Source organism: Typopeltis vanoorti, chromosome 8 (genome assembly GCF_054136105.1).
Source record: "Typopeltis vanoorti isolate ZY-2024b chromosome 8, IOZ_Tvanoo_1.0, whole genome shotgun sequence".
In the NCBI taxonomy this organism is placed as follows: Eukaryota; Metazoa; Arthropoda; class Arachnida; order Uropygi; family Thelyphonidae; genus Typopeltis; species Typopeltis vanoorti.
Window position 1 is genome coordinate 28068742 of NC_143556.1, and position 17456 is coordinate 28086197.

The 17456-nt window shown below is 34.8% G+C and overlaps 1 protein-coding gene across 5 annotated transcripts in view; it reads left to right on the top strand.

The window, feature by feature from the left end:
- Positions 1 to 17456, top strand: part of LOC150103872 (serine/threonine-protein kinase Nek7-like) — a 199502-nt gene that overhangs the window by 173960 nt on the left and 8086 nt on the right. For all 5 annotated transcript variants that reach the window (XM_090396582.1, XM_090396579.1, XM_090396577.1 and 2 more), the window contains exon 8: positions 1756 to 1869. In XM_090396582.1, coding sequence (XP_090252708.1) covers positions 1756 to 1869 — 114 coding nt within the window. The remainder of the gene's footprint in view (positions 1 to 1755; positions 1870 to 17456) is intronic.

The following is a 17456-nucleotide window of genomic DNA, read 5'->3' on the forward strand; positions in this document are numbered from 1 at the left end:
GGTATTCAGTCAAATGCCTTCACAAAATCGAACAGAATCATGTAGCCATATCCTCTAAAACTCAACTGTCACTGTGTTATAAAAAGTTAATAAATTGCTAAGGCATGACCATCCCTTCACCAAGCCATGTTGCCCCTTATAGAATATCATATTCTTATCCACCCATTCTTGAATTCTCTTTTTGAGCAATTTTCCAGTACCACCATTCCTGACACTGAGTGGTAAATAATTTGCTACTGCAGTCTTAGAACCTCTCCTATGCTATGCAAGGGAATTATTTTGCCCTTTTCCACTCCCTTTTAACTTAAATTAAATAGCCCAGTCAAAATCATTGTCAATTCCCTTGCACATTCCTGCAAAACATGAGCTGATATCCCATCTAGTTAATGCTGTATTTACATTGAGATTCTGCAATATCCTAAGAACCTCCAATTCATCTCTTTTCTAAGAACCTCTATCTCTCTTCTGACATAAGTCTCTGTCATACATGTGAGGTTAATGCTGCGACATACATGACAGAGACCTATGTCATATATATATATATATATATGACATAAGTACTTATGTGTGATATATATATATATATATATATATATATATACATACACACACACACACACCCTTGCAAAGTCAGTAACTCAACTATTTTATCTTTTTCTTTCACCTTGTGATCATCTGCACTCATTAAGGTTATTCTTCCATAGTCATTCTTCCTCTTACTTGCCACATATCGAAAGAACTCCTTGGGATTTCATGGCCTGCTCAGCTAATTTCTTCTTGTAATCTGATTTTGTTTTCCTTACCATACTGGTCACCTTTCTTGCCTGAGCCTTGTACTCTTCATGACTTTGATAGTTATGTTTCTCCTTATATACCCTCACACTATTTTCTTTTTCTGAAGCTCATGCTTAATGATATTAGTAATCCATCTAATTCCTACCTGATTAACTCTCCTTACTTTAGGTACACAATTTAATATAGCTTCCTCTAGATATCCCTTAACTATATCCCATGCACTATTAACATCCTTCCCTTCCATAAAACCAAGGGTTTTATGCCATGGAATATCTTCAAGCCTCTTCCTAAGCTTGTCATAATCACCTGCTTTGTAGTTCCACATATATTCCTTCTTGATAGAATATTCCTCATTTTTTATAGTTTCCTAAGTCAAGGGATAGGAAACTGTAAGCAATGTGGCCACCTTAGTTATGGATAGCTCTTCTGATCCTATAACCAGGTCCGATACTCTTGCAATTCAAGTCCCTTCCATCACATGTTGCTTTGAGTAATTATCTCTTAGTAGGTGTATAAATTCCATTCCTTCCCATGTGATCTCTCTTCCTTCCAATCTATATCTCCATAGTTGAAGTCCTCCATAATAATTTCTCGGCCTGCACTCATTATACTAATTTGCTGATGCATGTCTTCTAGATCATCCTTGGAACCTCTGGCCTATAGTACAACCAATCATATATTTTGTCTTATTGGCCTTGATCTTACACCAGACTGATTCAAATGAATTGATATGACATGAAAGGTCCCAATTTCAGTATCATCACAAACCTTTAATTACTTACAGGTGTATTAACACCTGTAAATACACCTGTAAGTGTGTATTTATAGGTGTTAATACACCTGTAAGTAGTAGAGGTGTATTAACAGTATAAAGCAGTAAAATAAGTTAATCTTTTAATTAATTCTGTATACTGTATATCTTTATTTTTAATTTCTATGAACCTAACATCTGTTTTACAGCTTGCGGCCCTTCAGTCACCCTTTTATGGTGATAAAATGAATCTTTATTCCTTGTGTAAGAAGATAGAACAATGTGATTATCCTCCTTTACCAGCAGACATTTATTCTGATGAGGTAGGATATCTGAATGTGTGTCAAACTTTTCATTTTCATTATGTATATACTTTTTTACTTAACCTTTTTATCAGAAAAAAAAAATTTAATAAATCATTGGTGCAGATTTGAATGCAGCCAATTATTTTATATACTGAAGTACACAATGTTTCCATCATTAAAATTGTGTCATATGGATGTTGCTGTTTTCCTTCCTGTATATACTTGATTTTCTACAAAGTAGGAAAAACCAGCCAGAAGCAATTAACAGACATGATATACTCTCCCTATGGCCTTAGTTTTTTCATCCATAATAACCAACTCCATTCTCATCATGAAAATATAAAATTAGAATAACTCACTGTTATGTGATAGTAATGTCAGAGAATGGGAGTATCAGTGCAGTCATCTTGGTAATGGTTACATAATAACAATTAAAAATATTAATTAGATACAAATATTTTCACTTCTCTCATAACCCATCATCATTGTTAATGAATGAATAATGGAAAAACAACAGTGTAAGTTCATGGAGAATGTTTTTATTTATTTATTTATTTTTTTATGTTCAGTTGTGAGAGCACCAGATTAAAATTTATTGCACTATTAGGATCCTATACACACATACATATTGGCATAGAAAGTCCATCACTAGGATTGAAATTTGGATTGAACTTCAGCACTTTCTTTGAAAAGACATTCAGATTTCTAGGTTCTTAGCATCATCCCAAAGGATCCTGTAGCTAGTATTATTAATTCCATGTTCTAGATTCCAGACTTATAGTGTTTATTTAATTTAATATATAATCATATATTTGGTGTTCAGAAATATGTGTTGTAATGGAGTGACCAATTTGTCCAAAATAGGATACGTTGCAGGTACAAGGAATTTGACAGTTCTAGGTAGCAGTAGCAGTTGCACTTCAAGTTTTGGAGAAGGAACCTAATTTGGTTGATTGGAAAGATGGCTTGTCTTTAGGAAATATGCAACACATTCAGAGGTGCCTTGAATATAAGGAATAGATATCCTATGGGCATTATCTCTTCTTCTTCTTCTAGAATTAGGAGAAAAACAGTTAATGATTTTATATATATTCTTGGGTTGTAGCCATTGAGAGAAGAGGTATCCTTGATGATGGCAATTTCTTGCTGAAAAGATGTTGCTGAAAAACAGGTTTTGCAGAATCTAGGTAGCAGTGATTTGATAATAGTATATTTTTGCAAAATAGTTTGCTGATATCTGATGAATATAGCTACTGGAGAAAGTAGGTTTGCAGTAGATAGAAATAATGAGAAACCCGTTTGCTTCTTGTTTTATAAAGATATCAAGAAAAAAGTTTTCTTTATTCTGCACTCATTGTACTAATTTGCTGATGCATGTCTTCTATATCATCCTTGGAACCCTGGATGTTTGACTCACTTCTGAAGTGAATTAGATGCTGGGTGTAAGTTATTATTATTATTATTATTTATTTTATTTTTTTGTAGGAATGCCTTTAGGTTTTGATCTGAGTTCCTCCAAATGGTGAAAATATTATTATTATTACATGACACTTCCAAGGAGTCCAAAGATTCATTGAGGGAGGGCACCTACTCTAAAACATCTCCAACATTACACAAACCAACTACAGCGAACCACATCATCTACACCAGCATCATCTACTGCCCACCACCACTAGTATTTTCACAGACAATCACAAACATCCATGCTCATGGTGGGATTCGAACCTGAAGACTTTTGTATGGAGAGCAGATATGCTAACCGCTCAGCCAACCAGGCCATCCATATAATAGATCCAGAGAGAGAGAGTTTGGGATTTAGGGTAAGTAATTTCTCGACTAAATTATCTTCTTCTTGCTTTGGCTCTACAATCCAAGTTGAGCCTTGGCCTCCTGGATTTATTGCCTCTACAACCTTAATTTTCCAGTTTGCACTTTGAAATGTCATGTTGCTATCTTGTCTAATGGTATCTGTACATCTTGTTTTTGATTTTCCTCTTGGTCTTTTACAAGAATATTGTCATTTTCCATATGAAAAACATGCCCTGCCCACTGCAACTTTTTGAACTTGATTACACTAGATAATGTAGTTATTTATAGAGTTGATATAAATCATGGTTGTATCTGATATTTTCCAGAGGCCATTATCATTCACTGGGCCTTTTCTGAGTATTTTCTTTTCAAAAGCTAAAATCAAATTCTCTATCCTCATCATAAATATCCAAGTTTCACATCACACTGGATGAATTATCAATTTATAGATTTGTACTTTAGTCTTCTAATAGGTATATCTTTTTGAGCTAAATACACATCAGAGAGAGAGAGAGAGAGAGAGAAAGAAAGAATAAAAAGCCTGATTATCCCTTTTTATTCCTTCTACACTTCTGCCATTTCATTTGGATTGCTTGTTATCATTAGTCCTAAATAGTCGAATTGTTCCACTTTTTTCATTCAAGATTAATTTTCCACTTTTCCATTTCAAAATAAATGCTCTGAATAAAAATTGACTAGAGTTGGAGATAGTGGAGAACCAATTGCAATTCCATCTATCTATAAAGTTTGCCGTTTCGACTAAATATTCAGAATTCATAATGAACTTAAAAAATTTTCAATATTTGATAGAAATTTGGTAGATAGAAGTGGTGAAGTTCAAGGGTGTCATTAAGAGGAACATTGAATCTATTAGATCATTAGATTTTAGTTTTAATTCTTTAATTTTAAATGAAGTTAGTAGTATTGTTTTTTAAAGAATAGGAATTGTTAGAAAGAAACTTAGAAATTTTGTATGTAGGACTTCCTCAGATTGATCTGAGAGTGTCTTCAGATTTATGTAGTTTTAGTAGACCATATATACTGGGTGGTTTGGCATAATAAGCTCTAAGTTTTTGAACAGTATGGATCCAAGAAAGATTATGTTATCCAGGAAAGTATTGAGCTTATCAAGTTGATTATAGGTGGCAATTATAATGTAAGTATTATAATCTTGGAAGAGAACATCCATTTTACATTTATATGAAGTCAAGTCTAGAAAACTGTGATACTGCTTTTGTCCATTCCCATAAGAGTGAAAATTTTTGTTATTCTCTAAACCAGGGGTTGGCAACCGGCAGCCCAAATTTACATTTTTGGCAGCCCATAAAAGGTTGACAATACTTACATGGCATGTGGCCCATTGTTGAATTATTTAAATAATACATTTTATAATATGAATAATAAATTTAAAATAATTTTATACCTATACTTCGTGATATCGCCGTGCAACTTGGCACGAATCAACCTTGTGAATCATCACGAGTGGGGATAACAAAAGTAACGTCATCTGACGACAACCGAGATTTTGGCACACTTTTGCAGTCGCGTTCCCTGGTCCATCTTTTAATATAATTCAATAACATTAACTATTATTTTCAGAGGATGTATATATATATATTTGTTAAAAAAATTTCAAAAATGAGTTCAAGAAAAAGTAAAATTGCAGATGAAGGAAGGTTTAATGATAAATGGAACAACAAGTACTTCTTTATTGAAAATGGGGGTAAGTCCCTTTGTCTTTTTTGTCATAAAGTGTTGCTGTTATGAAAGAATATAATATCAGATGTAATTATGAGTATGTCGTACTTTATCTCGTGCTTTAAATATTTCTGTGTTTTTTAAGATTGATATAATAAAAATTGATAACTTAAGCATTTTTTCATTCACTATTTTCTCTTAATTAAACGCTTGCGGCTCGATTATTAAAAATAAAAGTTGAATGTGGCCCACGAGTCTGAAAAGGTTGCCAACCCCTGCTCTAAACTATGGAGGACTTTTATTTATGAGAGAGAAATATTAAGCTTTGGCACTTTAGAACCCTAAATAACTTGTGACACTAGTCCATTCTCATCTGTTTCAGTTTATTTAACAGCTTGTAATGTGGTATCTGTCGAAAACTTTTGCAAAATCTAAGCATATCGCTGTATATACATCTCCCTTGTTTGAGACATTTGTCACCTTGTTATAATACATAAGTTAGTAACACATGATAACCCATGCTGACAACTACAGAGAATACTGCTGTTAGCAACCCATTTCTGTATCCTAGTTCTCACCAATCTCTCCAATAACCTAAACCACAACTCTGGATATATAGATCGGCCTATAATTTGTAGCCACAGCCTTATCACCAAATTTTTTTGCCTTGAAACAATTTTACCTTCTTTCTACTCTCTTGGAACCTGTGCTGTTGTAAGATTCTTATTAAACAGGCATGCCACTGCTACTGCCAGTTCCTTGGAATATACCCTTCAGACATGTGGTGGGATATGTCATCAAATTCTATTGCCTTGAATACCTCAATGATGTCTTCTGCAGAAGTTATCATTCTATCATTTACATCCATTAATATCATCTTACCATAATTATTCTTCCATTTACTTGTCATATATTTGAAAAACTCTAGATTTTTTTCTTGTCCTGATTTGCTAATTCTGCTAAATAAGGTAGGTGTAAATTGGATGAATGAAGAGATTAAGTGATTGAGGAAAAAGGCATTATGGAGGCAGCATAAGAGGAGTGGTAATAATCAATTCCATAAGGATTACAAAGAACAGGCAAGGAAGTTTGGTAGCAAAAGGGTAGCAAAAGTTCGGTATGAGCAGCAGAAGCCAAAAGAATTCTAGGGAGTTTTTTTCGATATGTAGCCAGCAAAAAAAAAAAAAGAGAATGATTATGGAAGAATGGCATTGATTGGAGAAAATGGTATAAGAACAACTGCTGTAGAGGATATAGTTGAGATAGTTAATGAGCAGTTCATAAAGGTCTTTCATTCTTGTGAATGTGACATCATGATGGAGAGTGTAAGACCAGTCGATGATGCAGAAGATGAGGAGGAGAGACTGACAGTAAGTGAGCAAGAGGTATACAGTGAATTCAGCCAACTTTATGTTAATAAGGCTGGGGAACTTGATAATATATCATAATATATCACCATGCATTTTGAAGGAGTGTTCATGGGAGTTGGCATCTGCCTTGATATATTTGTTTAATATGAGTCTTGCACTCAGTTGATTTCCAAAGTAGTGGAAGGAGGGCAAGATTGTGCCACTTCATAAGAGAGGTGATAGAACTCAAGCATCAAATTATAGTCCTATCTGTGCATCAGAGATTGTGGTTAAAGTGTTGGAGAGGCTGGCGATAACCAGGATCCAGATTTCGGTTGACAACAATGGTATTATCTTTGATGGATAGCATGGATTTGCTAAAGGAAGCTCATGCTTTAGTAATCTACTTACTTATTACAATAAGGTGACGGTTATTAGACAAAGGAGATGGATACACAGTAGTATAATTAGATTTTGCAAAGGCTTTTAATAGTTGATAAGTTGATAGTCGAACTAGAGCAGATGGGGTTAGACATTAGACTAGTGCATTAGATTGAAGATTGGCTATCTGATAGGTATCAGCAAGTTGTGTATGGGTGAGCAATATCCCGGAAGAAGAAAGTGGTGTGCCTCAGGGATCTGTTTTAGGGTCATTGCTGTTTAACCTGTATGTTAATGATATTGGCAAAGATTTGGATGGGAATATTTGGTTGTTTGCAGATGATGCAAAGTTAAGACAAATTATGAAGAATAGAGAAGATATTGTGGCCTTACAAGAAGACTTGAATAAATTGAGTGAATGGGCACGGGATTGGGGATGCTAGTTCAATGTTGCAAAATGTAAAGTTTTAAAATTTGGGAAACAAAGATGGGATGTAGAATTTATGCTTGGTGGGGATATATTGTTGGAGGTAGAGGAAATAAAGATCTTGGGGTGATGGTGGATAAGGATCTGAAATTTAGTGGACATATTTCCAAAATTGTTAGTATAATACAATGAATTCTGGAAAAGATCCTGAGGACACTGACTTGTAGAAGTAAGGAGATTTTTGTTCCATTATGTATGACTCTAATCAGAGCCATATATATAATGGGAAAAGGACAAAGAGGTGGTCGAAAGGGTTCAGAGGCAACTGACTAAGGTAGTTTTTGATCTCTGTAATGGTGTATATGAGGAAAGGTTGAGAAAGTGCAATTTGTGGAATCTAGTGGATAGGAGGTGCGATATGATATGATATGATAGAGACCTACAAGTTAGTAAGAGATATTGCTGTAGTCTTTTGCTAAAGGATCAGTATTGAAGAGGTTTTACAGAAAATGGTGGGGGATCAGGGGAGAACAAATGGTCATCCCTGGAAGCTGTATAAGGAGGATGTAAATGAGGAATTGAATAGCAGGTTTTTTTGCTTGCAGATTTCTGAATGAATTTGATGCCTTGCTTGAGAATGTGGTGTTTGCAGAGAATTTGAACGTGTTTAAGGCATGGTATGATGAGCTGTGTGTATGATGTGTGGTTGGCTCTATAGGTTGCTTAGGGTAATAATAATAATAGTAATAATATAATATCCCTTCCTTGTAGAAGTCTTCATATGGCTAGCCACAACCCAGGTGATCACTTCATGATCACTCCCATTGACTGGAGGAAAGTGCAAAACCTTAATCACAATCACATCCTGTGATGAAATGATCAGATCTAAAACTCTCCATCTTCGTGTGCCCTCCTTACATATTGCCTAAGATAGTTGTCTCTCAAGATCTCGAGAAATTAATTTTCCTTATTCCCAAATGTTATCTTTACATTCCAATCTATTCTTCCATAATCAAAATTATCCATAATAATTACTCTCCCCTTGTTTACTAACCCAAGTTGCTTATACATTTCTTCATCACCTCCACATTCCCCAGCCTATAGCAACATCCAGCTAAATATCTCTTCCTTACATAATTTTTTTTTAACTTAAGTTTTTTATTACATAATTTTTCTTTTTTTTTGTCAACAGCCCTTCTATTTTATCGAAAATACTAGCATAGTATTTTCAGTAGTATTTATTGGTATTATTGATATTACCAACAAATACTAGCAGTAGTACTATCAGAATATTAGCATAATATTTTGTTGGAGAGCAGCAGACATAATCCTCTTCTTATAATACATGCAAAGGTTCATATTTATTCAGCATAGACAAATTTTTTTCACTACATCTGTTCTTTCTGAAAACTGGAATGAAAATATCCTTATATAATGAGAAAACATCAACTCCCCAACAGACACGTAATGCAGATTCAAAAAAATAAAATAAAATAAGTTTTATCATCATCATCAAATTCCTGACATGTACTCTCAAGGGGCATACAGGATATGATAGTACTACATGAAAAATTTACATCATTACTAACTTCCTATCTACAGTTTTCCTCCAAATCAGTCTATTACTTGTCAAGAGACTCCAATATTATCATTATCAGATCTTATATTTCTATCGTCTAAGGCACATTGTACCGTAACAATCAGCCTATATCTTGGTCTTCCTCTGGGTCTTTTTCCTGCCAACCTGGCAGAGAACACTTGTTTTGCTAATCTTTCCTCGCCCATTTTGTTTAAGTGACCATACCACCTGAGATTAGCTCTGCTAATGCACTCCTGGATGCTGACAATGTCAAGTTCTTTCCTAATATCCTCATTTTTAATGTGATATTGCCATTGATGTCATCTGTTCATGCAAAAAAATAAAAAATGATGGTACAACATGACACTAAGTTTTATTGTTTCATTAAATATAATTCAGACAATTATAGTCTATGTACTATATTTAGCAACAAGTGTACCATTAGAAACAACTGGAATGAAAATAACCCTGCATAATGAAAAAAAAACCTCCCACTTACATAGACACTATGCTGCATACACGGTTTTATTAGCAAAACAGTTTTATTATAACACCAAACACAGTATCTAGCTAAATACATTTGTCCTCACATCCTGTTTCAAAATTTCAGTTGCATAAAATGAATGGCAATGTCTATTTATAATGCAGTCAGTCATTGATTGTATAAAGCGAATGATTTATGTAAAGCAAGTTTTCTAAAGCAAATAAAGAAGTATATGCATATATATATATATTTATGTGCCATCCCCAAAACATTGAAAAATCATCTAGAAGCACTCAATTTAGATTAATAACCAGGCAGCTGCAAAAGGCCACTTGGTTCGACACACCATTCGTATTCAAAGGTATTTCCACAACTCATAGGCCCTTGGGTAGGACTCGAATTAGTGGAATATAACCAACCTTTTCCTTAAGGCTGAAGAAGCAAATCAAGCTTGGATGAATATTATATATATATACAGGTATCCCTTGTTTAACGTGGTTTTGCTTAACACGTGATTTGATCAAAGCAGCAAAATTAAGTGCGACAATCCCTTTATATACGCGCAAGAGTTAATTAATGCGCCTTTAAATTTACCACGCAAAAACATGCAAGCCTCGAGGAGTGTTTCCTGGCCAAGAGAAAGAAAGTCATGAACATGACGATGTTATTTCTCCCATTAAGCATTCAGAGTGGGTGTATTACAAGCTCCAATTGTTCTGCTGTATTTACAAATTACCTTCTTCATAAATTTTACATCCCATTATTAATGTGAAAATAACAAGTGAAGCCGCAAGATGCCAATGAAGATGCTACAACTACATTTCCTGCTGAGCTGCAGAAAATTATCGAAGAAATTGATTATGATTACTGCCAAATTTTCAATGTAGATGAAACTGGCCATTATTGGGAAAGAAATGCCATCTAGAACTTTTATATCGAAAAAAGAAGCATAGCAGCCTGGCTATAAAGTATCAAAAGATCACTTAACTGTTATGCTTGGAGAGAATGCTAATGGAGATTTTAAATTGAAGCCACTGCTTGTCTCTCGAACTCAGAACACAAGGGCTTTAAAAGGATTTAACAAGAACTTTTTACCTGTAATTTCAGAAGGCTTGGGTTACCCAAAGCCTATTCGAAGATTGGTTTAAGTCTTATTTTCGCCTGGCAGTTGAAGTTTATTGCAAGAGAAATAACTTTGCTTTCAAAGCTCTTTTGCTTTTAGACAACGCACCTGGTCATCCAAATTCCCTTAATGATCTGTGTGAGAATGCGAAAGTCATTTTTTCCACCAAATACGACATCATTGCTACAACCCATGGACATGGGCTTCATTACAACTTTCAAAGCTTATTTTCTTAAAAAGACATTCTCAAAGGCAGTAAAAACAACAACTGGAGAAAATGCGATTACTCTCCAAGAATTTTGGAAAAATTTTAATGTTAAACACGCAATTGAAAACATTCATGACTCGTAGCAAGTGTCTTCTAGCTGCATGAGAGCTGTTTGGAAAAACCTTTTGCCAGAATGCACTAATAACTTAGGTTGTTTTCAAAATCCTGTGAACAATGTGGTTGAAGAAATCGTTGCAATTGGTTTAGATGGTGTTGATGCAGAAGATGTTAAATAATTATTGGATTCAAATTCAAAAGATTTTAGTGACAACGATCTTCTTAAAATTGAACAACAACACACATATGAAGACAACGAACAAATGGAATGTGAAGATGAGGTTCCAAAGAAGATAACAGTTAAAGAACTGGATGGAATATTTCGCAGTTTAGAATCGCTTAGGCACCAAGTAATGGATATGGATCCAGATGTTAATCGAAGAATGCTTGCCAAGGTCTAGAGAGTCATTTTGCTTGTTAACGTAGAATTTATGCTGCTAAGAAAAAACTAAAAATGGAACATTTTTATGGTACTCTTTCCTAAAAGAGTACCATATAAAACGAATTATTAATACAGTAATCGATCATGGATGAACTGTAATTGTTACCATTGATTATTAGAGGTTTAAGATCCCTCCCCACCAATCTAGCTGATAAAATATGCATGGAAACATCGTGAATTCAAACAAAAAACTAAGCAGTAATTTAAACAAAACTGAAAATTTAGCCATTAAATCCTTAAAAAATAACCAAGCCGTTATAATCACGAAAGCAGATAAAGGTAACGCCATTGTCCTTTTAGACCGTACAACATACATTGAAAAAATGAGCTATTTGATATCGGACCACAACACCTACCAAATGGTAAACTACAACCCCACAAAACGTAACAAAAAGAAAACAACTGAATTAATCAAATCCATCCACACATGGCCAGAAGAAACAGCAAAAAAATTAATACCTCATTATGCCTGCGCACCCAGAATTTATGGCCTGCCAAAAATATACAAAGCAGACACACCATTACATCTGATTGCTGAAGGAATTGACAGCCCAAATTATCTCTTAGCCAAAAAATTAGCAACCATACTCAAGGAATTGGTAGGTCAGTCCTCTTCCTACATAAAAAATACACAACATTTCATAAATAAAATTAAAAACATTACACTCAACGACCAAGATTTATTAGTCATCGTTGACATAACTTCCCTTTTCACCAATGTCTCAATCAATGACACTATCTTGCTCTTATGGAACATATTTCCATAAGGCATCACGGCCCCTCTTTGCCCACGTACTCCGCTCTGGATATTTTGTGTGGCAAAACAATTTTTACCTTCAAAAAGAAGGTAAAAATTGTTTTCACGGGCTCACCGCTTTCCCCCCCAATAGCTAACTTTTATATGGAAGACTTTGTGCAACGTGCTTTAGAGACAGCATGCCTAAAGCCCAAAATTTGGCTCAGATACGTCAACGATATTTTCGCAATTTGGCCCCACAGCTGCGAAGCACTAAATACATTCCTTAGCCACCTAAACAAACAACACAAACATATCCAATTCACCATTGAAATGGAAAAAAAACTCTCTTCCATTCCTAGACACACTTATCACGTCTTCCCTCTGGCTGTCTCTCCTTCTCAGTCTACCACAAACCTACACACACACACAGGCCAATACATACACAAAAATTCTTACCACCACCCAACACAAAAACTAGGTGTCATAAGCACCCTTAAACACAGAGCTCAAAATATTTGTTCTAACGAACAAGCTCTAAACCAGGAATACAAGATCATCAACCAAACATTTATAAAAAATGGATACAGTAAAAAAAACTATTCATAAGATCCTCCACAAAGATACCAGTAAGAACAAAAAAGATTTCAGGAATGCTATTGCCATTCCTTATGTTAGAGGCATTTCTGAAAAAATAGACAGAACACTACGCAAATACAACATTAAAACCACTTTTAAATTCTCGAATAAATTAAGACACCTACTCAGTTCTTCTAAAGATCCTCTTCCACACCTGGCGCCCACCCAGGGGTATACAAAATACAATGTACATGTAACATACCATACATAGGGGAAACAGGGCGAACTATCCCAATTAGACAAGACGAACACAAACGACACATTAAATACCTCCATTTTGGAAAAACCGAGCTTTCTGACCACGCACTCCAAACATACCACAGAATTGATTGAAAAAATACCAAGTCCCTACACTGCACCAAAACCTGGTTTGAGAGGAAATTTAAAGAGTCATGTGAAATGCTCTAACATAACCCCAATCTCAACAAAAATGATGGCCTAACCATTCCTAGAATGTGGAGGACCCATCTACAACCTGTTTAACAACCTAAACAAGCTGAAGAAAAAGAAAAATTCCACTACAAGAAGACAACCTGGTGTAGTGTTTGTAACATTCAACAGCAACTGAAGGAAATCATATTATAACAATCAGAACTGTACAAATCCAGAAGAATATTAATACATGAGGACTTTAGCAGTTTATTGTAGTTGTATTTTTTTTTTATTTTATTTTATTTTATATATATATATATATATATATATATATATTTTTTTTAATTGCTAGAGGTCCGGCTAGGAAAAAAGATTAATTAACTACATAGATTTAGTTCACCGGTATACAAGGCATATAGCATGTAGCTTGTTCTTTATATACATGTATCCTTCTGATGATGACCTCGATACAGGGGTCGAAACATCAAGTAGTGTTTTATTAATAATTAATAAAATAATCTTTTCAACATGTGTGTTTTTGTGTCCCTAAATTTATAAATATGAATGCTGATCACCGTGTAACCTTAAAAGAAAGAATCATTGATTATTAGATTTGATTAATGTGATTTTGATATATGTGGTAACATCGAGGGATTAATTAACCGCGTTGATCATGGGATACCTGTATACAGGGCCGGTGCTACCATTTTGGCAAACTAGGCAACCACCTAGGGCGCAAGCCACGAAGGGGCACAAAACTTCAAGCTATGCTTTATTCATACTTTACTAAAATATAAAAATTAAATAGTGATATATGATTTAAGTATCGATTCTTTTTTCCTTATCCCTCACACATCACACTATTTTACTATTTAACTCTTGGTTCTTTTTTATTCCTTACCTAAATGATTTGAACTTACCGCTATTTAAAATTCAGTTAAGATAAATATTTTAAAACGTTAACATTTTAAAATATTAAATTTCGGTATTTTATAATTTTTTTTATAAATGAATTATAACAGAGAATTTTTAAATTAATTAAAAAAGAAAATAAATGAAGCCCTATTAATTTAACCTGAAAGGCAATTTTATTTTGTTTAATGTCAATTAGAAACTTTAGTTTATGAAATAAGGGGCGCACTTGTAAACTTTGCCTAGGGCACAAAATAACCTGTCACCGACAGTGCCTGTATATATATATGCTGTGTAAACTGTGAAAATTCATATGCTTAACCCACAGAAGAGACATACATACATGTGTTGAAAGTTTATTTTCCACTTGGTTAGAGTATAATAAATTTAGTTTAATCCTTTATCCAAGTGTGAGCAAACAAAGTTTGCGCCTGAAAGTATCTTCAGGACTGGGTTAAGGTGGTACACACCAGGGCAACTCGTTGCAAAGGTGGAGCAAGCTACCAACACTCCTATCCTAGTATCTCCTATAATGCAAAACACATCTCCTTGCGGATATGTCTATTGTTATGCATTAAGGGAAGGGCCACTACCCAGACCGGTTTCGACCTTTATTGAGGTCTCTTCAGTGGGAGCCAGGCCCAAGTCGAGATATCAGGCAGAAGCATTTGCAGGTCATCTCCACCTATAGGAATTGCCAATTGGTGTGCCACCCTTTTTTAATAAATTACTCTGGATTGAGTTGCCCTGGTGTGTACCACCTTAACCCAGTCCTGAAGATACTTTCAGGCGCAAACTTTGTTTGCTCACACTTGGATAAAGGATTAAACTAAATTTATTATACATACATGTGGTAAAGCAAGTTTCAATGGAAATCATGTAAAATGTCTGGTGAACATATTAATTAAACTTCTTTACTGCGGATACATTTCTTATTTATTACCGTATTTTATGTAGCTTTCTTATACTTTGAGTCCAAAATGGTTCTTGAATCTATACCATAAACTAGGTGTTTATGCAGCTGCATGACGTAATTATTTTAGCACAGGATATGTGCTGTGTTTACAGACTTTTTATTAAATAACTAATGGAATATTCCAGATGAAATTGATCTCTCTCTCTCTCTCTCTCTCTCTCTCTCTCTCTTCCAAGTTTGTAAAGTTTGTAACAAGTTTTGGCAAGTGGATTAATTTGCACTACATGCTCTAACTTGCAATGTGTACAGTGTTATTGTTTAGCACCTTAAAACATGTTATGATATATGTTGTTCAGTTGAGCTAGTTCACCGAATGAGTAATTTCATTAAATTTAATAAATTATTTCATTCAGTCACTCAGCAATTTCTGGATTGTTTTCAATTATGATATTATGTCAAAGTCAGGGGGAGGAGGAGAATAAAAGGGAATCATTGAAGAATCTGGAAAACACTATAAATTTATACTTGTTTTAGAGAGAATTTATAGAAGATCCTCAAGAAAATTAACATGTTAAATTAATTATCAATAACCATTTTAACAAATGCCGCCAGGTAAAATGCCATACTAAAAGAAATTCATTAGACAGTTGAATCTCATTATAGCAGACTCGTGCGAACCGTAGGAATAGTTTTTTATTATAGTGAAATTTCTTTAGCTTTGCATTGTGCATATGGGATGATGGTTTGGACACCAGATTACTATAATGAGTGAATTTGTTAGTGGTATTGCTATAGTAAAAACCAACTGTACAAACTGTCCATATAACCATCCATGCCTATATTTCTTACAGGCATGCTAGTGAAAATTGATTGCATTACTAGACAGCAGTTTTATATATTGAACTGAAGTTGGATTGTAAATAAAACTCTTAATGGAAGAGTAGAGACAAATTTGAGAGTTCTTAGTAAAATTAGTGGGATGAACAGATGGTATTCTGATCTGATTTTCCCTTTCAGTCATTTCTGACCATAGGTGACTCTGTAGGCATTGCCCACAGAGTCACCAAAAATCTCACCAGAATAGATTTTTACAGGGTAGTTCACCATTGCTTTCCCCAACTCCCCAGTTTTTTCCGGGCTCAGGACCGACATATGGCTGGGAAGTATTCATGACTGTAATCCATGTGTGTTCACTGGGCCGGTTTGCTTGTTCTGGGAGGATGAAAAACCCGAGTGTCTGGGTGAAAAAACCCCTTACTTCCGTATGAGACTGGCTAACTCACCTTTAGTCGAAAGCGATCACATAAAGGTTCCCCACGTCACCGACAGGAATCGAACACAGGTGTTTCTGAGCAAAGGGCTTCGTCTATACTGACCGAGCTACGGAGGCTCCAGATGGTATTAACAAAATTAAATTTTGCAGAGTCATATTTAAAATGAAGAAATTAAGGTATTATTAAGAAGCTTAACATCATTTACCAGCATGGTTGGCTGAGTGAATAGCCCATCCACTCTCTAACCAAAAGGTTGCGGGTTTGAATCCCGCCATAGGCATAGATGTTTGTGATTGTCTGTATAAATACCAGTGGTGGTCGGTGGTAGATGGCATTGGTGTAGTTGCGGTCAGTTGGTGATTGAATAGTGGAGACGGAGTTGTAGTGCAGGTGCCCTCCCTTGTTGGGAGGGCACCTCCTCTACAGTTCTAAAATTCCAGTTGTCTATTATTTTTCAAGAGGAAAAATAATAAATAATAATAATGATGATCATTAGTATTTAGTAATGTGTGAAGAGTAATCTGAGATGATAAGGTCAATTAAACTTAATGCGAGAGCAAACGTTAGCAAAACAAGAATATGAAGGTAGTAGAAAATGGTCTAGAAGAAGGCTAAGGGAATAACTCGAAGGGAATAACACGGTGCATTTCCCCAATATTGTAGTGCCACAGAAGACCAAAAATGTAAGATTTGGTCATCTTGCATCTTACCAGATAAATAACATTTATTTATTGAAGACCTGAAAAATAATGAATTAATTTGTAAGAAAACTGTTGATAGGAAGCTAGTCCATGATAATGCTACATGAAATAAATTATGTAACACTAGCATACTATTCTGTAAACCCTTTAGAACAGGGGCGGGGAACGTCCGGCCCACGGGCCGTATAAGGCTCATGAAATCATTTGGTCTGGCCCTGCCAAGGCAACCACAGGTGGGACTCGAAATTCAATAAATCTAAGAGCTTTTTTCATAGCAACATAAATTTATATTAAATGAATCATAATAATGACTTAAATTTTGAGGGACAAGCAAGGAACATCCATTATGGGATAGACAGGACACATACAAGTGCATGACGAGAAGACCTTGAGAGTCGATGTTACGAACATTGGATATGTTCCAAATCCAAGATGCAG